We start from the raw sequence: 24,180 nt of genomic DNA on the forward strand, positions 1-24,180 counted from the left end.
AAAGGCTGATGATATGGTTTGTCTGTAAATTCACTATTTAGTGAGATCTCTGGCACTTGAATCTGCTGGCTAAAATTTGTTTGAGACTGTTAAATAACTGTTGGAAGCAGGGAAAGCATGTTCAGTCTTATGTTAGTTCATTCCTCTCCTCTGCTAATTAGCTCTGACTTAACAGGCTATTTCAGACTCTGGCCAAATGTCCAAACTCCTAAAAGCAAGGATCTGTTCTGCTGAGGGAGCTCCTTTTTTTTGTACACCCGCCTGGGCAGCAGCAAATACTTACTGGTACAGATTCAGGTCTCAGTAAAAGTTTTTTATCGTGGTGGTTCACCTCCTGCCCCTCGGGATAGCAGCTGATAAATCAGGAAGCCGAGTTTCACACCTCTTGAATGCCTCTACTGTGGTGGCTTGGGCTGTGTGTTGGGGCTTGAGCCACCAGCAGCAGCCCTAATGCATCTCTCACTGAGAGAGTGGCAGAGGGGAGATGAGCTCTGCCTTCCCTTCCCCTGCACTGGGAGCCAGGGCTGCTGATCCTTTGCCTTCCCTTTGCCATCAATTTCTGACCACGCTGTTGATGTGTTTGGCTTTAAAGCTCCTGATGGTTTGCAGCCTCTCGTGTTTCCTTTCTGCCTCCTGTGAGCGATCTTGCTGCTGGAAAAGTTTCCCTGTGTTTCGTGTTTGTCTGGCGCTGGCTTGAAAGTGAAACAGCCGTGCCTTTACCCGTGTGAGGAGGGAGTTTAGCAGTGAAACCGACGGGTTGTTGTGCCCGCACTGGCAACGCTTCACCTGCCTGATGAAGAAGGAAACTGCATCCAGAGCTGTGATTGTGGCACGGAGCCAGCTCCCAGGGCTCCCCTGCTGCGGCCGCGGCCGCGCTTGGCACGGAGCTCCAGCGCCGATCGGCCCTGGCAGCTGCCTGCCCCCTTGGCTCCTCTAAACCCGCTCGTGCAACAAACGCCTAAACAACACAGGCAGGTGATGCTTACAGAGGCATTGCATGGGATGGAAACTGCTTTTTTTTTAGCTTGTCCTAGGAGTTGCTGGTTTTCCTAGCTGCGTTACACATGTATAGACTTTTTTGGAAGCACACGAAGGCACAATATCCGGTTCCTTAAACTTTTCCTCTGACTTGGCAGTGTGTGATTTTCTGTGCTGGGAGTCTCCTTAAGTTTGAGCATTGAGGAGAAGGGTAAAAGAGGTGGGCTTTTGTTTTGTTTAGCTTTTTGTTTTGCCTTTTTTTTTTTTTTTTTAAGGCCCAATTTAAGGCAGGTAGCCGTGTTAGCTAATTAATGAGCAATTAAATCCGATCAGTAAATTAGAAGTGCTTCAGTTCTCTCCCATCTCGTCTGGGTTTTGCTGGGCATCTGAGAGCGGGCATCTGAGAGCAGCCGCAAAGCTGCTTTGTTGCCAAGGTGACTTGTAAATGTTGCTGAGGCAATGCTACTCCAGTGCATTTTCATAGCACAAACATGATAAATTATGGGATGCATATGTCATGAGTCATAGGATTGTTCAGAGATCAAGTGATTTAAGCTATTGGCACGGACACACGCATCAATATGGGCATGTGATGATCGCATGTCAGTTCATAACAAAGCTCTTCCAGAGGTTCTGAAAATCATACCCGAGTGTGAAAGAGTGAATGAATTCTACAGACTGTGAATTTCTTGACTGGGGAGCATGACTTCACCTGTTTATTTAATTTTTTAGGATGGGAGACAATGCCTGTTTAAGCCTTAGCTGGGCAAAATTACCCCAATATATTAGAAGCCTGATCTTAAGGCAGGCGTGAGGTCATAAAGAAGAAGTTAAAGCAGTTGGTGTGTGTGAAGGTAAATGGTGCAATGTGCCAAAACACGTTGCACAATTGATCTCAGCATTGTAGTGAGGTACCAGTGTCCCTTTGCATGGTGATGCCCTGCTTTTCTTTTTTCTTGCTGGGCTGTGTGTACCCTGGAACAAATGAAAGATGGAAGCAGTAAACATGTCCTTTGCCCTGGTCAGTTATTACCTTCCTGCCACAGGACGCAAGGAAGAAAAAAAAAAGTCTGTGCACTGAGAGTGGTGGTTGCTTGTTTGTGCAGTGTGGTAGGCTTGGGCAGAACACAACAAATGCAGAAAGCTCCCAAGCAGAGGTACTTGGAGAGAAAAGTGAGATCAACTGGATTCCCTCTGCCCCATGGGATACTCAGAGTTGAATTCTGAGGATATCTTAAGGGAATTTCTTACTGTTGTTGTGATCTTCCTGCTGAATACTGGGTTTTAGCATTTGGATAGTCATTACTGTTCTTGGATGAATAAAGGGTGCCTTGCATATAAGTGAGCGCAATGAGAGGTTGCTCCAGGGAAGAGGAAAGGCTGTTTTTAGCTGCCATGTTATTTGAACAAAAGAATCTGCAGCTTGAACACTAAGATGTGTTTCCTTGTTTGCATTGATTGGGAGGGTCTGGCCTTGTTGACAGCAGTTGACAGCGACAGGAAGATGGAAAAATAAAAGAAAGTTTTTTGGGCAGAGTGTTTGTGCATGTCTGTAACTGCTCCTTGTGAGATTGTAACCTCTGCACTAAGAAGATATTGCTTCAGACAGAAAACAGCTGTGAAGAAGCATCTTCTTAAATCTTCCTTGTTTCTAGATTGGTAGGACAGTGAGAAATGGTTTGAATTGTTGGTGCTGGTTGTCACAGCTGGTGTGACACTGGCAAATACTGGAGGCTTGAGGAGGGAACACATTTAAGAGTTTAATCTCCTTACTCATAGAGGTGTGTTGCTATGAGAACTCAGCGTTTATCCTGTGTTTCTGGCTACCTCGCCACTGTTTGAATAATGATGATACGAGAACTCCCAAGTATTTTGTTGTTGTTTTCTTCCTCAGGCAGAGAAAAGGATGTTGTAGATACATGGCACGGGAAGGGGGGTGGTGGGAACAAAAGCAGATAAATTCTGCTCATCCTTGTTGGGCACGCACATTATGCTTACGTTGCCGTGCTTCTTGTTGACATTTGTATCTTAATTTGAGGGAGACATTGCGTCTGATCCCGGTTGCTTGCAAAACAGTTTGAGGAAGGAGCGGAATCCGGTGGTAAAATATTAATAGAGCCTGCTCTCCGTGAGGCAGACACAGCTGTGCCAGGGGGGAAAAAGGAAAAACCTCTGGGCTTGCGACGTGTCAGGGCAGGCTGTGAGGAGAGCCTGGCGCCCGTGGGTGTCCCCAGCCGTGAGTGAATGAGTGAGGGAGCGAGGGAGGGAGTGACCTTTGTGCTTTGGTGCTGAAATCCGGCTGCGGGAGCGCACAGGCGAGGGCATGTCCCGCGGCTCCCGGGCTGCTCCCGCTCGGAGCAGGGTGGTTACACAACCGGGATTAGTGTGCGGAGATGGAGATGCCGCTTCCCTCATGGCCTTACTGCGGGAGTGGGATTGCACAGCCATGGACTGCACAGCCATGGGCTGCACAGAGGGATCGCACAGCTGCGTGTGCAGTGGGCGGCCCTTGGGAGGGATTTCTGGAGCTCTGTCCCCTGAGCGTCCCTCTGGGACGTCACCCGGCCAAGGTGTCACGGAGCCGCTGGCAGCCAGGGCTTTTTGGATGAGCCGCAGTAGGTGTGTGCTGTTCTTCCCAGCACGTGGAGCCCTGGAGGAAGGCTGGCAGTGACAAGCTCTTAGCGAGGGCTCTCCCCTCTTTTATTTTTCAGCGCAGTCTGAGCGAGCGGCGCTCGACGTCCCCGTGCCAAGTCCTCTTGCAGATAGAGCAGGAATTAATCTGCAGCAGGTTGCTTTCGGTGGTGGCAGGCTGGAATTAGCTTGCTGTTTCCTGCAAGCCGTAAAGATTAAGACCATCACCCCCCCCGCCCCCCCCTACAGCCTGCTACTTCCTTTGACCCTGCAAGAGCTTCTCTGGGAATTGGTCAGGATGTGCCTGCCTTTTCTCAGGCCAGACAGTGTTAGGAGCAGGAAAGCTATCCCAGTGTAGTGGCTCTCAGCGTGAACCATGGTGTGTGGCTGTTGGTGCTGCTGGAGATGAGAGGGCTCTAAGACAGCAGGGGTGTGGCTGAGAGTGCCCTTACCTGATCTCTTCAGGGAAACTGACCACAGAAGTATAATGTTTCCTTATGAAAGGAAGAAAATAGCAGATTGCATTAAAAATGTAAAATGAAATCTGATAGATGCGTTTATTTCTATTGTGATACTTAAAATGTGTCTGAGCCAGCTGCTTTTATGCTGTGTGAAACAGGACTGCTGGTGCTTTTGGTGTGGTTATAGGGCACAGCTGTGGGGCGGCATCCTCGTTCCAGATGTGCGAGCGCAGGATGCTGCCAGATTCATTCTGCTCTGGGGGCACTCTGCCACTCTGGGGCACAGCCACAGTAAGCTGAGATACCTGTTCTCTGGAACATCTCAGCGCTGCTGGCTGGGAGAAGTGTGACAAAGTGCATTTTAAAGTCTTGGAAGGAGCATGTGTTGGCCAGACGGCCTTGTGGAGCATCGCGTCGCTGAGCAGAGGAACAGCCCGAGCCTCCCGCCCGCTCGCCTGCAGAAAATCAGCTTTTGTTTTGATTTTTCTTGGCCCATATCTTGTGCTGTTTTACAAGCAGCCCTGCAGGCAGCTTCCCAAGCAGTGCAGAAATTATGCTGGGGTGTCTTCTGGTGCCGACAAACATTTCCAGAGCCCTTGGTGCTACTTGGAGCCATTTCCAGATTGTGGTGAGGAGAAAACTCATCAGGGAAGCTTCCCCTCGCCTTCCATTGCTGACAAAAGGTATTTTGAGGACGGTCTTGAAACTAGGAGGGGCTGGCAGTGCTGTAGGAAGATGCCGTCAAGATGAAGTGGGATAGAGTTGGGCTGCCTCCAGACTTTGCCAGTGGTGGGTCTTGGAGGGTGCAGAAGGGGAGAAGGGGTTGCAGGGGAGCAGTGTCAGTCCTGATAAGGGGAAATAGAAGTTGAAGGCCAGGCTGGACAGGGCAACTGTAAAAAACTGAGTAAAAGGAAGAGAGGATCTGCAGGAGGGAAGGGCAACAGAGCTGTCAGGAGTCCAGGTAGGAAAGCAGCAAATGTGTTTGCAGGAAGGGAGGTGGGAGAAGGAGGAAGGGCAGGAAGGAGGAAGAGGAAAAGGGACAGTGAGGCATGGGGAGGTAGGATGGACCATACAATTTGCCAAACAGTGGTAGAGATGTGGAGTGTTGGTTGGCCAGGAGTGCTAAAACACGTGAGAACCCCAACTTGTTTGTGGGAGTTGTAAATAGGAGCTGATTGTCTGTGTTGAAGTCTGTACTGCATCTCTGCCTAACCTTGCCTTTGCTAGCTTGGTTAAACCCAGGAAAATAACGTTACTCAAGATGGTGATTAAGTGTAATTTTAAATCAAGCATCCATTTAAAATTGCATAGGCTGTCTCTGAATTTGAGCAAACAGTATTGGAGGGAAGCTGAAGTTGGTGAGGGCGAGACAGCATGGGTGTTTTTGTGGCTAATTTGTCAGACTAGTTTCTAGTAAGCTTTTCAGAGCTCACCCTCTTGCTATTGCTGGAAATACTCCTAGAAAAAAGTGAGGTCTGTTTTAAAAGGAGGTGACAGAGATCATGTGAGGTACAGTGACTGGTTGGTTACTTGAAGTGAGGAAGCCTTTTTATAACCTTGGATTCAAGTAGTGCTTTTTTGCAAAATATCACAGCTATTCTTAGTGGTATTTCTGTGTCCGTGTGTGCGTGTTCTGTATCCCATTTATATCTCCAGAAAAAGGGATGAATGCTTTTAAGCCAGACTCTGCAATTTGATGGGAGAAGTTAGTGAAAGATTAGGAATTAAGGGAGGACTAATACTTGGTTGTCATCAGAAGGTGTTTTTGAACTGGATTGCTACTTGCCACAGTTTAGGGGGTGAAGTTGCTTTCTGAAAAGGGTTTGTGCTTTCAGTATCTAAAGATGTTTCTTTATTTAAAAAAGCATATTGTGGTGTTTCTATGGATACAAGTATAGTGAATATTGTGCTTCTTAGATTAATGTAAAAACAACACAAAGTAGTGTTCATTTGGGAGTTTTGTGCTTAACTGTTGAGAAAACTGCTGCCTTAGCCTGGGCAGAGGAGATTGTTCCCAAGTACAATTTTGTGTTTATTTGCATGCCTCATGAGCTGTAATTCATGATGGAGATGACATTGAAGAGATCAGAGAGCAAAGCCTTCTCACAGTGAATTGTGTCGTATTTATTAGGTCTTGTGGTATTTGTTTGTTTTTTATTTTTAGGTAACTTTTCTAGTACAGAAAACAACCGAGGTCACTTTCTTGAAACTCCGGAGGAAAAAGATCTCTCAAATGAGAAATGTTATTTAGAGAGACATTCTGTATATGAAAAGGCAGAAGACCAGCCAACAGAAGATTTTGGCCAACATTCATGTCCACGTCTGGACAGGAAACGTAAACACTCTGGTGAGAGAGTGCAAAATGATGGCAGCCAAAATGAAAGCTTTGTGGATGAACTGCAGGACGAAGTTATATCAAAAGCAAAAAAGAAAAAGAACTCCAAAGGTAAGACAGCATTTTGCTTTGGTTTCTCTCAAGGAATGTCTTGTGAAAGGAACGTCCCTTTGGCTTAATGTGTTTCCATTTTTGAACTTGCTAGTTACTAATGTGAGCACTGTCATTTCACTTTAAATTATATATATGTATATATATGTATGTATATATATGTGTATATATATATGTATATATAAAAAACTTGGAATGTAAGGATAAAGTCATTGGCCACTGTAGCCACAGCAGTGCAAGTTACTGTAGTGCATGTAACCCGTAATGAGCAAAGCTTTAAAATGCATAGTGTGGTGCTAAAGCTGAGACTATATGCCCCGAAAGTGAAATGTAGCTTTTGTTTTAAGTTGAGGGGGCTTTTTGATTAATTTTTAGTTATTTTTCCATTAGATGACTGGCCTGAGAGGGAAATGACAAACAATTCCTCTAACCACTTAGAAGAGCCCAATTGTAATGAGGTGACCAACCTGAAGGTGTGCATTGAATTAACAGGGCTCCATCCCAAAAAGCAGCGTCACCTGCAGCACCTTAGGGAACTATGGGAGCAGCAGGTGTCACCAGAGAGATCCCCGTCCGGCAAGTTGGGCCGGCAAAGCAGGAAAGATTTAGCTGAGGCTGTTCAGCCAGAGGCCACTGCAAAGGTCAAAGACTTCACAGAAGAAAGGCACACCAAGAAAAGGTCAGAGGCCAAAAGCAATAGAAGTTGGTCTGAAGAGTCCCTCAAAACAAGTGACAATGAACAAGGTATGCAGAGACTACTAGGGAAACCAGCTGGCTTTAGCATTTACAGTGACGCATGCTGCCACCGATGTGAAGGAATTGTCGAGAGTTTTTTTTCTTCTTTCTTTATTTTTTAACTATATATATATTTCTGTAGATGTCCATTTTTATAAGGACTGACACCTCCTCTTTAAGAATTGCACTGTAGCTGATACTTGTCAGACCAGAAAACGTGTTTGTGTATGTGTGTGTAACTCTGTGTTTGTGTGTGTGTGTGCATGTGTGTTTTGGCTTTAAATATTTTCATAGATGATGTGAAGATGAAGTTTATCTCTAGAGGAGAGCTGGGGAGGGAATAAAACGTGGGCATGCTTTTGGGTGAGAGAGGGAGCAGATTGGCTGCTAGTTGGTGTAAGGGTGTTTAACCACATAGGGTTTGAGGGGCTGTGAGCTTCTAAAGCAGCATCAGCACAGCTACAGCTGCTCTTGATCTTGGGAACCCAACTCCTCCAGCACCTCTGCACTGCTGGCTTCCCCTGCCTTTCCCAGGCCATATGCTCAAGAGCAGAGCTCATCCTCCTCCTGACAAGGATGCTTTGCTGGTTTGTCCTGAGCACATCCTGTAGACCCCTTGCACCCCATTTCCTGGCCCCTTGGCAGAGGTCTTCCAGCAGCTCTCTCCTAAAGGGTTGCTTCCTCAAAGCATATCAGCTTTCCTTGACTTGTTTTTGGCTTCTTCTTTACTTCTCACTCCACTTCCTCTTTTCCCAATCCTCCCTCCCATTTCTGTTGATTCCCTATCCTGAGGGAAAGGCTGTGGATACAGTCTGCCAAATTTTCACTGGGATGGACACAGGTCACTCTCCTGTCCTCACTGTCCCCGGCCCCTGGGCACATTTTCTGCTCTGGTGCCTTTCTCCTTCCCTGCAACATTTTGCTGCTGTAGCTTGGCTGGAGAACTGATAGGGAATGGAATCACACAGTGCACAGGGCAAATCCCCTTTTCTTTCTCTTTTCCTGCTCTTACCTCTCCAAGCACTCTGCTTGTTTTTGAGGAAAGACTGTTTCTGGGAGCAGGAGCTGTGTGTATGGCATTTGGGCTCCTTCCTCCTTCACAAACTAGGAGCTTCATCACCTGGACACATTCACATTCCAGGTGGCTTAACCTATAGTTCAGCTGAGATCCCCTTGAAAGAGGGAAGCATGAGGAGAGTGGATCCTCTTGTCCCATGCCATGGAAAGGACTGAGTCCAGATCATCCTGTGCCAGTGAAGATTTTCCCTGGTAGTGTCTCTGAAAGTCACAGGCAAAGGTATCAGCTTCCCTTCCGTCCTAAAGCTCCTCATCTGTCCTTCTCCTTGGTAGGATTGTCTGAGGGCAGAAGCCCCCAAACTTTGATGATTACTGATGGGGAAGGATCCATCCAAAAGGATTTGTGCAGTAGGAGAACAAAACTTTGTTTAACAAACCAAGGACAAAAAGGAGCTGTGACTCTTAGTTCCTTGCTTTATGTGCTGCCTTGGTGAGCATGGTATTGGCTCAAACCCCCCTGCCCCTCACCTTGCTACTTTCAGAGAGAAATACCTTGTAGAGATCAAACCAGGGTCACTAACAAGAGGCTGTATTGTGTAAGGATGCTCTCACTTTCCCCTGGAATCCTTCCTGTGGCATTGACAGGCTCATGGCCTTGGGAAAGAAACAGAGGTGGCTCCCAGTTTATGCACCATTCCCAAAGGCATTCAGGTTCACTTACCCTGTGGCTGTGAAAAAACTCTTGGGTTTGGAAGCTGCTATAAAACCATAAACTTGACTGAATTGTGGCTTGCTGTTTATTGTGCAAAGACACTGGATGTCATTCAGATAATTTTGCTGGTGCTTCTTCAGCCCTCTTGAGGCATAAACTTTTGAATCTCCTCGTTCTTAGTTGACTGAGATGAGGACATTTTTCCCCATTGTGTGACAGAGCATCCTCTGCATGACAGTCTCATGGGGATGGAGACTTCCAACTTGTTTGTCTTGCTCAGGACTAGTCCTCAGACTTTCCTTAAACAAACAGAGACTAACAATATGAGAATGTACACTGTCACTTGCAGCTTTTTTTTTAGTTTGGGGCTGGGAACAGCTGTTCTCTGTGCTCAGGCACTGCCTGCAGTTGTGGCAGTGTCTGCTGCAGGGCAGCTGGTTGTATCCCAAGGAGCAGGCTGTAAGAGGACATGAGGGTGCCTCTGTGCCTCTGAAGATTCAGTCTAACATTAGCAGGATGATTTGCCACTCCTGCCTGCAAATCTCTGGGAATGTGGAGGCTTCTGACTTCTGGGTTTGTTACTCCAGTATTGTTTATGCAGAGCAGTGTGGGCAGCAGGTCAGGGGACGTGATTCTGTCTCTGCTCTGCTCCTGTGAGACCCCACCTGCAGAGCTGTGTCCAGTTCTTAGCCCCCAGCATGGGAAACATGGACCTGCTGGAGCAGGTCCAGAGGAGGATGCAGAGATAATCAGGGGGCTGGATCACCTCTGCTGTGAATAAAGACTGAGGGGTTGGGATTGTTCAGCCCAGAGAAGAGAAGGGTCTGGGGAGACCTCATAGCACCTTCCAATACCTAAAAGAGGGCTCTAAGAGAGCTGGGGAGGGACTTTTGACAGGGACATATAGTGATAGGACAAGTGGTAATGGATTTTAAAGGGGGTAGACTTAGATAGGTTATTAGGAAGAAATTCTTGTCTGTGAGAGTGGTGAGGCACTGGAGAGAGAAATTGTGGCTGCCACATCCCTGGAAGTGTTTAGGGCCAGGTTGGATGGGGCTCTGAGCCACCTGGTCTAGTGGAATGTGTCCCTGGGTTGGAACTGGATGATCTTTAGGGGATGGTCTCCCTTCCAACCCTGAACCATTCTGTGATTCTGTGGTCCTGTTGCAAAGTGATGTTGCCGTGCTGGCGTGCAGCAGGTCCATGAACATGGGGATGCTGCTGCCTCAGGGCACCACACTGCCTGCCCAGCCCCATGACCAAGGCAGAAGCCAGGGCCTGTGCTGGGGTCCCAGCTGAGCAATAACCCTGCGCTGCTGGAGCATCTCCTGATGCTCCCCCGGGAGCCGCAGCCGCTGACGCTGTGCGAGGAGAAAACCAGAGCAGCGCGGAAACAGCAGCCCTGAGGAGAGGAGCCAGGAGGATCTTGCCCACTGGGAAGCATGTGCCAGCCCCTGGGAGCTGCCTGGGGCTGCAGGCAGCGTGGCTTGGCAGGCAGGAGGAGAGGAGGCAGCTGCCGGGGGAGCTGAATGAGCAAGGAGCGTTCAGGTGACGCGGCAGCAGCTGTGGCTCCGCGTGGACCTTGCGGCTCCTGTGGGAAGGGAGACAGGTCCTGCTCTGAGTCAGACTTGCCACAGCCCACATCACGCAGAGGCCTGAGTTCTTGGGGTTTTTGGTTTGGGTTTTCTTTTTTTCCATGGATGTTTAGGTGTATTCCTGCTCACTCTTGTTTTTCTTCTCTCTTTTTGCATGGTCAGGGAGATGGGGTGGGATTCCAGGATCAGTCACTTGCTGCTTTTCTGCCCCTGTTTTGCATTTCCCAGGCTCGTGCTTGGCTTTTTCTGTCTAGTGCTGGCTTCTTGCAATGTTACTGATCCTGGAGCTCCTGGGTGCACAGCATAGCTGCTCTCCATCTCTCAGCTCCGGTGCACGTTTAGCCTGGTGCCTGCTGTCACCACTGTGGAGGGTCAGAGTGAAGCACAGAGTTGATGTGGAGTTTGCAGGCAGGAGAGCACATTTTTTGTGGTGATTAAACTTCTGCTTTCAATGCCTCGGCATGTCTGCATGGGAAAGCCTGCAGTTCTTTGAGATAAGCTTCCTGTGGGTTTTTTTTTCCTCCATCCTTTCAGTATTTCTGTCCTTCTCCAGACCTGCGAGTGTTTCATTCTATTGTAGTTTTTCCGCATGCAGCTGTTTGTTCCATTTGCACTCACCAGAGCTCCTCGCTGTTGCTTTCCATCTTTTCCATATTTTTTTTTTCCTTTAGTATGTGATTAAGTAGGTAATGATGGTACTTCTGTATTGGAATTGGGCTTTTCATACGCTGCTCAGTTAGGTTAGTTGGGAACATGAGAATTAAGCACTCCTTACTTTGTGCTATCTACAGAGTTGGGAAGACACCCTTGCATCCATAGGCTCAGCCTACAACTAGGTGCCTTCCTTCAGTATTGCAAAGCCTGAAAAACTTACATGATTTTTGCTGAACAATCTGCACATCATGTGTCCCATAAATTCCCTGACATCTGCTTGGCAAGCCGTGGTATGTGTCTTTTTCTAGAAAGTGGCTCAAAAGAACTGAGGGATTTCTGTTTTCATCCTTAATCTAGAAAGCCTTCTGTGAGTTGCTTTCACAGATCTATTTAAAGGAAGACTAAAGTGTGAAACTGCCCACCAAGAGGATTCTAGATTTTATTTTATTTTTTACCAACTGGTTCTGGACTGAATCTTGTTAAGTAGGGGTGTCTCTCCCCTGAGCACCTGCTTATTGGCTCCTGCCATCTCTTCTGTTCTGAAAGTAGCATCACTTCAGAGACTTCTCAGAGCAAGGGAGCCTCTTTCAAGTTCTCAAAGTTTTTTCCACACCTCCCTTGGTGGTGTGGTATTGTTTGGCTGAAGTGTCCCTTCCTTTCTAGCAGCCTTTAATTTTTCTGCATAGCAGTTTGTTCTGAGGTCACCTCAATTCTCTTCCCAAGGGAAATTCAGACTATAAAAAGTCAACTTTCCTGTCCTTGTTTTGTTGTAAGCCTGCTTGCACTCTGAAAAAAACCCCAAAACTAACCATGCTTTTTGCATGTGGCCCAGATTGTGGGATCCAGCTTGTTGGAGCTAACCCCCAGAGAAAACCCAGCCCTGCCAGTATCCTGCCACAGGCAGCAGAGCACTGGCCTTACTGTCCCAGTGTCCCAGAAAGACTCACTTCTGAATTATTCTTGGGGGAAAAACCATCTGATTGCCTTTCCTGCAAAATCCCTGTGCTTTCTGATGGAGAGCTTGCACAGAGCTTCTGTAGGGACAGCTCCTTGAGTAGTCAGTCGTCTCTTGGTTTGTTTTTGAAGTCAAAATGCTGTTGAGGAGGTGTTCCCTGTCTTGGGACTAAGCTCAACATTCCCACCTCTCCCAAAACATCACTTCCATGATACGAAACCAGCACACTGCCCCATTAAAATCTGATCCATGCTTCCCCCTTTCTTCCCATCCCCTCTTCCCTCGTCAACCCCGTGTCTGCACTGACACACGCCAGGCTGGCCCAGGCTGCTGGAGGAGTTGGTTCCCCTTCACATCAGGCAGTCCTAGGTTAGGAGGGGAGTTTTTCCCTGCAGCTGTTCCACTCTGCCCGTGGTGGCCGGGCTGTGGCACTGCCAAGCTGGCCTGGCACGCATCCCCACAGCCCTGGCACTGCCCAGCACCTGCGTGGGGCATTTAATTCAGGGATTTTTATTATTGCCCAGTAACCGCTAGCGCAGTGTCAACGGGCGAGATGCTGTTTGCAGTTTGGATGCGGAACACTTAAAATATTAACGATTTGAAAATGTAATTGTAGATCTCTTAAGCAGTGGAGGAGCTTGTGTTAAGTGCTAGCACTGCGTTTTCCTTTTAACGCACCATGCGATGTGTAATGCCTTTCCCTTCCCATTTAGGCTTGCCTGTATTCCTGGTGTCTCCGCACATGAAGAGCCTTTCATCCACCAATGCAAACAGCAAAAGGCAGGCTCAGCCAAGCTGTACTCCAGCCTCGAGGTTGGCTGCCAAACAGCAGAAAATTAAAGAAAGCCGGAAGACAGATGGGCTGTACACAGACGAGGAGGAGGATTTCCAACATGCATCTCTGATGCCGAAATACAACGAGTGTGAGAAGCCATCAGGGAAACGTCAGTGTAAAACAAAACACTTGGCACTGCAGGAGAGGAGAAGGAGGTCATCTCTGACAGGGGATGACACCACAGATATCGAAAATGCTGAAGATAAGGTATCTTTATTTAGACTTAATTGTCCACCAGCCTCTGAGAAGGCAGAGCCAGCTTGCTTAAAACTAACGCACTGTTGTGCATGCAGGGTAGCGGGGATTGCGTTCGGATTTGTCTGTGGATGCTTTGCACATTTTATGTTTGCTTTTCTTAACCTAACTTGAAGGCACTGTTACAAGGGTGAAGCATTTTGTGTTTAAAAGCTGTAGCGGGTCTTCCTTTAAAAATTAAATACCAGTAGAAAAGTCTTAATTCCTCGCTGACAAAACACAGTCCCGTCACAGTACTGTGCAAACAAACATTAAAACCCCCTGGTGTCACGGTTTTGACAGGTACCGGTAACGAGGAAAGTCAGGAAGCGACCAGAGCCGAGCTCAGACTGTGACTCCTCGCCGGCCAAGCCGTTTGAGCAGAAGGCATATGAGCGGCTGACGCAGGCGTCCGCGCTGCTCCCGCAGCCCCCGGCGCTGCCCCTGGCCAGCCCCGGCCCGGAGAGCACCCCCAGCCGGCCCATGCCCCCCGAGGCTCGGCGCCTCATCGTCAACAAGAACGCGGGGGAGACGCTGCTGCAGCGCGCGGCACGCCTGGGCTATGAGGTGAGGCTCCCCCGGCGCCCCGGCATGGGCTTGGCTTTCTGATTCCAAGAGTTAGCGGATCTCGGTTGGGTCGCTGAAAGTTGTAGCCCCTGTTCCCCTGCTGCTTTGCCCTCCCTGGTGTGGGGGTTTGGAGGCAGGTTGCTGTGGCAATGACTCCCCAGCACTGCTGGGTCAGCTGGCAGGGGTGCAGGGTGAGCAGCATCCCGCGGGAATGAGCAAAGGGTAAAATTTTACTGGTAACCCTCACTTCCTTTTAGATACAAACCGTCTGCAAACAGAACGAATGTCTTTTTTTTTTTTTTCCTTTTTTCCTCCCAAGTAATCTTTATGGTGATCTTTAATGAGCTGTATGTTTTCTGCTTTTGTTGTTTGTGAAGAGCGCGTAGTTTAGGAGAAGGGTTTTATTTTTGTTCTTCTCTCCAAGGAGTATCTGGTATGTGACACAGGATGTAGCGCTTAGAGTGTCCTCTTGCATGATCAGACACATCATAGGAGCACTCTGCATGCTTTATGCTCGGCATCTGGAGCTGCTTGGTGTAGCTGGAACAATGTTGTCTAATGAAAGGGGCCCCCTGTTGCTACAAAAATCAGAAACCGATGAATCCCTTAGCTGGGCCGTTTTGAAGTGCATTTTTATTGGGGAAGTGTGGGCATGTAGGTATGAGCGTCGTTGCTGCTCGGTTTCAGATCTGTGCAGAGGTGTTTCATTGCAGAGAGCAAGTGCTGCCCTTGGCATGGCTGTGCTGGGGTTGCTGTGCTGCTGAGGGGGCTGCCTGGATGCCCACGTGGGAAGGTGGCATCAGCCCAGGTCCAGGTGGGGCCTGCCCAGCCTTGGGGATTTGCTGAAACCTTGAAATGCCCTTTGTGTAGCTGGAGAGAGCTTTGTGTGGAGCAAGGCCTTGTCCAGCTCAGGAAGGCAGGGTTTATTGGGAAGGTTTTGTTTACCTTAGACAAAGGCTTCTGCTAACCCAGGGCACTTCAGCTCTAGCTGGGAGAGGTGGTTGTTACAACACTGCTGTGGAATTCTCCGTGGTTTAAATAGTTTCATTTTCTGTGGGTCCAAAATTAAAATGTGCTGTAGCATGTGCTCCCAGCTATGAGTGTGTATTTTCTTCCTGCATGGGGTCTGTCAGGGTGAGCATGCGTGAGCACTTGGCTTTCTGTGGCCAGCACCTCTGCTGAGCACAGCTCAATGGGAGCAGCTCCCAAACTTAGTGATGGGCTGACGTACTGCTCAAGCAGGGGCCCAGAGCTCTCCATTTGCTGTGATAGCAGGAGCTCTCTGCTATCAAATTGGCTGGTTGCAGAAAGCTGAGGATACCCAGGCTCACCAAGGTATCATTGAGAGTAACATTGTGTGCCACCATGCCTTCCCATTATCAGCTGGTTGGGGATTTTCATTTTCTGGCTTGAATTCACCCAAAAGTTCAAGTGAACACCGTGTTTTTAATACGTTTAAATATTCAGCTCATTCAATTTGATTATTCAGGTGGTGCTGACTGTGGAGCAGTTGGCTCTGTTGCTGGTGGAATGCAGGGCAGGGAAAGAGTTCAGTCCATGCACCCAAACTGCTGCCAGGATCAGATGTTGTCTGTGTTTTCTGAGGCTCAGTGGTGGGTGGCTGTGCCACCCTGTTGGAGCTGTGTTTGGCCCATGGTGAGCTGGGATAGTTGGATCATCCATGGAACCTCCATAGCTGAGGGATTTTTTCTTAATAGTGATGGGACAGCAGAAAGTTGAACTGAATTTCCTTTGTCTGCACAAAGAATGAGAATGGTCAAGAAGTAAGACATTCCTCTATGTAAAAAAAAAAAAAAAAAAAAAAAAAAAAAAAAAAAAAAAAAAAAAAAAAAAAAAAAAGGAAGAAAAATCTGATGAGTCAAGGTACCATGCTGGTCTGTGACCTATGGCAAGTACACAGGTCAGTTTTCTGCCACCCCTGTTAGCAGGGCAGCAACCTCTGGTGGGCACATGGGGCTTCCCTGGCTGCTGCGATGGCACAGCCCTCTGCCAGCTCTGTGGCAGGGGAGGCAGATGAGTTTGCATCATCAGGCACAGCGTGCAGGGGGAGCTGAGTGCTGATTCAGGCCCGGGAGCTGGAAGCGGCTGGCACCGCAGGGCACCACGGAGCCCTGGCAGGAATGCCGTGCTGCCCTGGGACCGGATGAGCTCGTGCCTGCCCTTGGCAGCCTGCCTGCCTTTGCAGCAGGGATGCCCTGAGGCTGTGCAGAGATCCCACTCCAAAGCCTTCAGCACGCAGAGGTGCTGGCAGAGGCTGTGTGTGTATCACTGCTGGAGCCGTGGGGAGCCCCAGTGCTGCGAGGCCATGAGCCTGTCCTGCTGTCAGTGCCAGTGCTGTGTCCTGCTCTCAGTGCCACTGCTCTGTCCTGCTCTCAGTGCCACTGCTGTGTCCTGCTGTCAGTGCCACTGCTCTGTCCCGCTGTCAGTGCCACTGCTCTGTCCTGCTGTCTGTGCCAGTCCCGTGTCCTGCTGTCTGTACCAGTGCTCTGTCCTGCTGTCCTGGTGCAGATGTGCCCCAGGTCACTGCAGGAAGCAGGACATGATTTTGCGTGTAAAGCTGACCTGAGTGTGAAATGTTGAAGGGGAAGTGTGGCTGGTGTCTGCTCAGATAAATTGCAGGGCTGCCGGCAGCAAGGCTGCTTAAAGACAGAGCAGCAAATGGTCTTCAGCCCTGGAAATCTCTGATAAAGCTGGTGGGAAGCTTTGCCTTTCCCTTCCTATGCTTCTGTGCCAGGCCATGCCTCAGCAGGATGTTACCAACTCATCCCAGTGTATGGCCGCTCCAGAATCCCTTCTGTTTTCCCCATTTGAAACAAATGACTTGAGATAATGGTAGTCTTAAAACTGTAATTTACTTTTTGTGAAGAGGGAATTACAGGGAGCGTAGAGTCTTTTTGGAGAAAAAAATGACAAAAGGCTTGTGTAATGAATTTGATGTGAGAGGAAACACTGGCTGTCTTTCTGCCTCATGTTGCTTTTTGGTGTGTGTCTGAATTTGCTGGTTCTGGCTGGGATAGGGTTAATTTTCTTCTCAGTGGCTGGTATGGGGCAGTGTTTTGGATTTGTGCTGAACACAGTGATGATAATATAGGGATGTTTTTGTTACTGCTGAGCAGGGTTTACACAGATCCAAGGCCTTTCTGCTTTTCCTGCTGCCACACTTGTGAGGAGCCTGGTGTACATGGGAGGCTGGGAGGAGACACAGCCAGGACAGGTGACCCAAACTGACCAAAGGGATATTCAAACCCTGGGACATCATGGATCAGAGTACAAAGTTGGGGGAGAAGTGGGGGGACATTTGGAGTGATGTTTTTCTGCCCAAGTTACTATAAGTGGGATGGAGCCCTGCTCTGCTGGAGATGCTGAACACCTACCCAGCCATGGGAAGCAGTGAATGAATTCCTTGTTTTGCTTTGCTTGTGTGCATGGCTTTTGCTTTCCCTATTAAACTGTCTTTAGCTCAGTCCATGAGTTTTCCACCTTTGACCCTTTGTGCTTCTCTGATTCTCACCCTGGTCCTGCTGCTGGGGGAGTGAGTGAGTGAGTGAGTGAGTGAGTGAGTGAGTGAGTGAGTGAGGGAGTGAGTGAGGGAGTGAGTGAGGGAGTGAGTGAGAGTGAGTGTGAGTGTGAGTGAGTGAGGCTGCCTGGGGCTTGGCTGCTGGCTGGGCTGAAACCACCACAGTGGGCTTGGGAAGTTCGCTGTCAGTTTGTTATTAAATCCTTCTGGGAAGGCAGAGAAATTAGCAAAGTGAGTGGTGTGTGAGGGGGCATTTAAACAGAGGTGAAGGCAGGGCTTACCCAGTGTCACTGCCACAGTTATTGATAAGCAGGAGCTCCAGAGCCCCATCCTGCCCTGCACAGCTCCTGCAGGGCTCCTGCATCCTGCTCAGGAATGGACACCGCTGCAGGGGTCTGGTGTATACTGGGGGAAGTGTTAAGGCTCAGCATATAATACCTGACCCAAGGGCAGTGTTCTGAGGCTGGGGGTGGGGGAATATTGCTTCTTGGGGCCTGGGGGATGCTGAGCTGCTCTCCTGGAGAAGGAGTACATAAGGGCAGCTCATTGAATATGAGGATGGATCATGCATATGAGCACACTGACGTGGCTGTTCTTAGTTTGACTAAGAAGCTGCAAGAGGCAGAGGTGGAGGTGTTTGGTTATGTTCTAGTTTGACTCTTTGGATTAACTGTGAGTGATTTTCAGAATGCTGATTTAAGTAGAGCACCTGAACGGACATTAAGTTGCCCTGTGGCACTCTCACAGACTTCCCCAGACCTTAGCGAGAAATGCTTGTGAAACCAAAAGTGTGTTTGTGGCACCACATGTTCCTGTATTTGGCAATGGTGGCCAATTTTTTTGTAAATTGAATAAATCATGTTAAAAAAAAGTTAATGAGGCATTTAATTAATTAACAATGTAGAGTTTTATGGTCTTTATGGTTACATTTTGTGGTAAATGACATTCTTCTTATAGCCTCTTAACACAGAATTGCCCGACAAAATTAGCTTTTTTGTCCAGTAGTAGGTATTCCACCCTAGGAGGACTCTTTCCTTTTCACAAAAATAGATGAAACATCTTTTATTTTGAGTTGCAAAGTCTATTTTAAATGATGCCTGCATGCTAAAAGTGGCACTGAATACAGCAGCTGCTTCTGCTACCTATATCCATCTGCTAATTTGCCTGGCAGGGTGGTCTGCTTTGAAGGAAAATTCATACCTCCAGAGTATAATTTTGCACAGCCCTTTCTTATGGGCTTGAGCATGTGCAGGGTAAAGAGCACCTGTTCTGGAGTGATTTTTGGCCCTTGGGCTGGTTAGCAGGAGTGTTCAGAGCCCCTGTTTGGTGAGAGGTGGGACTGTGGGGGTCCTGTGGGTGCATTGGGGTGGGTGGGTGCATTCCCCATGGCATTGGATGCTCTGGAGCCTGGGACAGGCAGCTCATTAGCTCTCAGCTCCAGCCTGGCTGGTGAGGGCCTGCTAAAAGAGCAGCTTCATGCTGTATCCTGGATACCAGCTCTCGAGTCAGGTGTACCCAGAGCACAGATTATTGCGGGCTTTCCGGTTTATTTTGAAACGGGAAGAATAAATGCGCTGCGCCCGACGTCGCTTTATTCTCCTGCTTTGGCAAAACAAGCACTCGCCCCCTCCGTGCTGTTTCTGGCTTTGCAGGGATGTCACTCAAATGCAGAATTAATGGTTTACCACTAATCTGGGAATGTGGGGGCTATTTTGTGCACTGAAAATCTCTTAGAAATGTGTTTTGTTTTGTTTTGCCTCCTTTTGCATCCGGCACGAGTCGAGGAAGACTCGCACCATCCCAAATTTTGGGTTGAGTGATAGAGCAGTCATTGTTCCAAGGCTGCAGGGCAGTGCAGAGCCGAGCCTGGCCCAGGCTCTGGAGCGTGGTGGATTTGACTGCAAGATGAATTGTGTTAAATTCACACGGCTTCCTGCAGCGCCGGGCTCCTTATTGGAACCCGGCTCCTGCCTTTACTTCTGCATGCAGAAAACCAGGATGGGTGAAAATGGGATTTCCCCAATCTCGATAGAGCCAGGCTGGTTTTTGTTTGCTGATAGCAAACCATCCTTTGTGTGCCTTAAATGTATTTTGTTTTGGGTCATGCACTTTTCTTTTAAAATCAAACTGACGTTGGCTGTGCTGCTGTTGCACTCGCAGAATTTTCTGTTAAGAAAATGCAGATGTAAGAGTAACAACCCTCCCACTAGCTTTACATGTAGAAGTTCTCAGAAGTGGAACAGTGTGAGTTTTGTCTGTGAAATTTTTGTGTTCTCCCTCTGTGACAGTTCCTGATGTTGGGGGTTACAGGGTCCTGCAAGGCATGGAGCTCTCAGTGTCACTTTGCCCAAATTAGTCTGCTCAGGGAAGTCTCTGCTGTGTCTCCTGAACAGACAGGACTGTCAACAGCTCCCCCTTTTATTTCCCTTTTGACTGACCCATCTCATAGAGGATAACTTAGCATATCATAGAGATTTTGACTTTAGCATCTTCCCCTCCACATTTCTTTCAAGCAGAGAAATCCGCGCGTTTACCCATTGAGAAATAACTCGATGTTCACCCGTTTTCCTTGCTGTTTGCAGGAGGTGGTTCTGTATTGTTTGGAGAGCAAGGCGTGCGACGTGAACCACCGAGACAACGCGGGGTACTGTGCCTTGCACGAGGCCTGTGCCCGGGGCTGGCTGAGCATCGTGCGCCACCTGCTCGAGTACGGCGCCGACGTCAACTGCAGCGCCCAGGATGGGACCAGGTGAGCAGCACCCCTCGTCTGTCTGTGCCCCCCTTCCCTCTGAGCCTCTCCTTTATGCTCTCCTTGTCCTGCCTGCCCACCCGAGCAGGGCACACATCATCCGTGCTGCTGCTCCTTGGCCATGCAGGGCTCCGTGACCTGCTCTGCTCCCTGCTTCACAAAGCGCTGGGGACGCGCTGCTGTTGTGGCTCGGGTTCGGGGTAATTTCTTTTCGATTCTGGGAATTTTAATAATCTGTGCTTCGGTCGGTTGTTGTTAGGCGGTGGAATTGCCAGCTGCAGGGCAGCAAGGAGTGATGCTTGAGCTGCTGCCCTGCTCATGTGCCCTGCAGGTCCTTTGAGCTGTGCCAAAAGAGCGGAGTTAGCCTTGTTAGCAGGGTTACTCTGGAGAGCACTTCAGGCTTTTGTGGCCATCGGGTGTGCGAGTCCTGGATGTGCTGTATAAAAATGTTTGCTGAACAGTTAAACTATCTGCTCGTTTGATATTTTGGATTTACCGTTTCTTTTTTTCTTTTTTTAATCCCGAATTAGCCTTTTTTTAGTTTCCTTCACAGAATAGTAGGGGTGCTTAGTTCCTATGCTGGCAGAATAGATAGTGAGCTTTTCTTTTTTAGCTTTGTGTAGAAAAAAATGCTGCTCTGGACCTTTTTTTAAGCTTCTTGTGTATCTCCTAAAGCACCTCTTTGGCCACCTCTGCGAGGCTGACCTTGGGGTAACTTGTCCTGAGCATATGCAGAGCTGTTATTCAGTCTGTGCATTTTGGGGACAGGTCTTTGTATTCTGCGAATCTCCTGCAGCTTGTTATCTTAAATGGTTTATCGCCTTCCCTATCACCATCCAAATAGCCAGGGAGGTAAAATTAGCGTAACTAAGAGCCTGCTTCTTTTGTTTTTAAGCTCTTTATTTATTAACTTGGGAAGGGAGGAGTCAGGAAAACAAAAAGAGGTCTGGTTAGGATGGTCCATTAAAAGTTCATGATGGTCCATTGTTCCCGGCCCATCACCAGCCCATCACAGCCCAAAGGAAAGCTTTTTGGAGGAACATTAAAACCCCGACTGGATTGTCAGATTCCTCCTCTGTCGCCCACGTCTTTGTAGAGTTCTGAGCTCTCCAGGCTGACAAACAGCCTCGCATTTTCTGCTGCCTTCAGCTTTCATATGTGACCTGTGCAACAGCGGTGAGTTGCCATAAAAAGAGCCCTAAATTATTTTTGTCTCACTCGCTGGAACAACCTATGTAGAAAATTATCCCTGGGAAGCGTCTGAGCAGTCTTAATCACCCGCCAGTTCAGAGCCCACCTTTGATTTCTAGTCACAGACGGAGCTGATTTTCAAGAAAGAAACTTGGCCAGTGTACCCTGAAAAGTTGTTCTGGGGAAAATGGAATTTAGAAACGAACATAATGATGATCTGATCATAGATGGTAATGTCAGAACTCAGCGTGCTGTTGCCTCTCTTTTCTGGGGGCAGACTTACTTTTCATTTGGAAAGCTGCCCAACAGACAGCAAGGATCCAAAACACAGCTAATACACAGAGGAAAGATGGTCTGAGTTGGGCAGGACAGAGAGCAGAAGTTTGTGTAAGGAACTTTGGATCTGTGTAATGCGTTGCCTTTTGGCAGGGTCAGGCTTCTCTGTCACTGTAGAGTAAGTCAGGACATTTGTTGAGACACGTCCCAATTTTCTCTTGGAGGTTTTTCTCCTCTGACTTTTAGAGGAAAGATGACTTCCTCAGCTGTGTTGCTTTTAAAATTAAAATCCAGAATATGTTCAGCACGTAAAATACAGTAAAGTCTAAAAATAACAACAAAAGCCCCCCAAAACAAACCCAAAAAGCGCACCATCAGAGACTTGTCCTATTCCCCTGCTTTTTTAATGACTCTGAATTGGCTTTTTATTTTCCCCTCTGCCACCTCACTTGTCCAGAGGTACTTTTGGTGGTGCTATGGAAGCTCTCAAGCCTGCAGCCGGTGGCAGTGCATGTGTGTGGTTCTGTTCAGCCTGTTTTAATGCAAAGCAGCACGGACGAGTGATGTGACTGCGGTGGATGGATGCAGCTGCTGGGCTGTGCAAGCACAGCTGTGCTGGGGAGGCAGCCTGGGGGTCACCTGGAGCCCTGGGCTCTGCTCCTTGCTGCCCCTGCCATTGGCTTTGTGGAGGGAAAGTTGTGGCTGGTGAGGGTATGGCTTTGGTCTGTGCAGGGTGTCGGTGTGAATGTGAGGGATGCAGGAAAGTTCTGTGAATGTGAAGGATGCAGGAAAGTTCTGTGAATGTGGAGGATGCAGGAAAGTTCTGTGAATATGAGGGATGCAGGAAAGTTGTGCGAAGTCTGTGCCTCTCTCAGATGCTGCGGGTGCTCTGATCATCCTGCTGGCTGTGTGTGTGTTTTGGGATGAGGCAGGTGTCCAGCCTGGTATCAGACATCTCGGTGAAGCCAGAAACAAACAACGCAACAGACTGGTGTAGGGGCAGGGAGAAGACAATATTTAGGGGTGTAGGAATGGTCCAGTCCTTCATTCACCCAGGTCGGCACAGGATGTCCCTCTCTGCCCTTTTCACAGCACATCTGGCCGGGCTAAATGTGGTAGGTCTTGGATGTTTTTCCCCTTAAACTCTGTACTGATGGACCACATGCAGTGCCGGCAGACCCTGAATACACAAGCACTCTGCTGCTCAATTAGTGCCTAATCAAAGATTATTGTAGAACCCGGAGATCTGTAAGACCTGTCTCCGAGGTGCTGCAGTCACTAAGGGCTCTTAATCGTCTTACCTATAAATAATAATAGACCGTGCTTAAGAGGTGAGAGCTTCCCTTCCCCGACGGGACCCCAGTGAGTGCAGAAGCTCCACCAGGGGTGTTGGCACTGACATTAGCAAGGCTGCTTGCCCCTGTATTTGGCCTTATCTCGCTGTTCTCCTCTTACCTCTGCAGCATGCCCTAGCTGAGCCCTTGCCATTATGGCAACAAAGCCACATGCCAAAAATACAGATATCCCCTGACTCCACGTTGCTTGGGAGTTCTCTGGCTAGATCCTCTCTCCGCAGCCAGTTTTGCTGTATCCTTCCCGCTGGCAGCTGATGAGCTCAACCTTTTTTTATTTTTTATTTTTTTTTCCCTGCGAGGACCATGCCAAGATGGCTCTCTTGCTGTGTCCTTTCAGCTGGTCTTGGTACAGCCACACCTTCCAGCAGCTAATTGCGTTCGAGGAGAGGCAGCGCAGCCTGCCCTCCTGCCACCGCTGCCCTGCCCCTGCCTTGCGTAACAGAGCGGCTGGGAATGCAAACAGAACGCCAAAATATGGCATTGCTCCCTCTCACTGCACTGGGGAGAGAGCTCTGGTGGTGCCTGAGAGGCTGAGAGCGAACTCTGCCTGGTCTAAATAGTTTATAATTTTGGTGGTGGAATGATAAACCCCCAGTGAAATGTTTTCCTAACTCTAGTGGAAGTAAAAATAGTAGGGAGGATTTGGAGGTACACAAGAGAGGGTTTGAGATGTGTGCCTTTTGTAGGATATTGCAGCTCTCCAATGTCCCCAGCTCCTTCTGGGGCCTTTTGAAGGGTTTGTTTTAGAAACGAGCTGTGCTATGTTAACTGTACCATTAGGGATAGAGAGTGTTTATTTCCACGATGTTCAGCGTGGAAGAGATTGTATGGCAGAGCAGCCCAGGAGAGGACTCCCAGGGATCTTCTTTTATTTTCACATCTGAAAAAGTTGCCTATTCCAGTAGTCGCTTTTGCATCCTACAAAGAGGATGGTTAAACCCTGCCAAGACTGAAGAATACTCCCTCCTCTGCTGGCTCTGCTGGAAGAAGCAAACAAATAGCTGTGCCTTTGCATGGTCTCACTCGTCAGCTTGCCAAAAGCTGTTCTAGCCAGCAAAAGAGTCTGTCAGTGCTCTGTTTTGGCCTTTTCTCCCTTATCTATGGGGAATCTCCTTCCCTGCCCACCCCCCCTATCCCCGCCAGTGTTTGCTTCCTTCTATTTATTGTTCTTCCTCCTTCCGCACTGCCTTACTACGCTTTTCCTTCCCCATGCCTCTATAAACTCCCTCTCATGCCCAGGCAGCCTCCCTG

At 48.5% G+C, this 24,180-nt stretch overlaps 1 protein-coding gene across 10 annotated transcripts in view; it reads left to right on the forward strand.

Moving 5' to 3' along the window:
* The window catches only part of BCOR (BCL6 corepressor), an 82,049-nt gene that overhangs the window by 51,173 nt on the left and 6,696 nt on the right, over window positions 1–24,180 (forward strand). For 7 of the 10 annotated variants that reach the window (XM_074534537.1, XM_074534536.1, XM_074534535.1 and 4 more), the window contains 5 exons: window positions 6,235–6,516; window positions 6,907–7,260; window positions 12,898–13,226; window positions 13,557–13,820; window positions 19,941–20,107. In XM_074534537.1, coding sequence (XP_074390638.1) covers window positions 6,235–6,516; window positions 6,907–7,260; window positions 12,898–13,226; window positions 13,557–13,820; window positions 19,941–20,107 — 1,396 coding nt within the window. The remainder of the gene's footprint in view (window positions 1–6,234; window positions 6,517–6,906; window positions 7,261–12,897; window positions 13,227–13,556; window positions 13,821–19,940; window positions 20,108–24,180) is intronic. The other 3 variants (XM_074534542.1, XM_074534543.1, XM_074534544.1) reach the window with 2 other exon arrangements.

The sequence above is a fragment of the Zonotrichia albicollis genome, chromosome 2 (assembly GCF_047830755.1).
Source record: "Zonotrichia albicollis isolate bZonAlb1 chromosome 2, bZonAlb1.hap1, whole genome shotgun sequence".
NCBI lineage: Eukaryota > Metazoa > Chordata > Aves > Passeriformes > Passerellidae > Zonotrichia > Zonotrichia albicollis.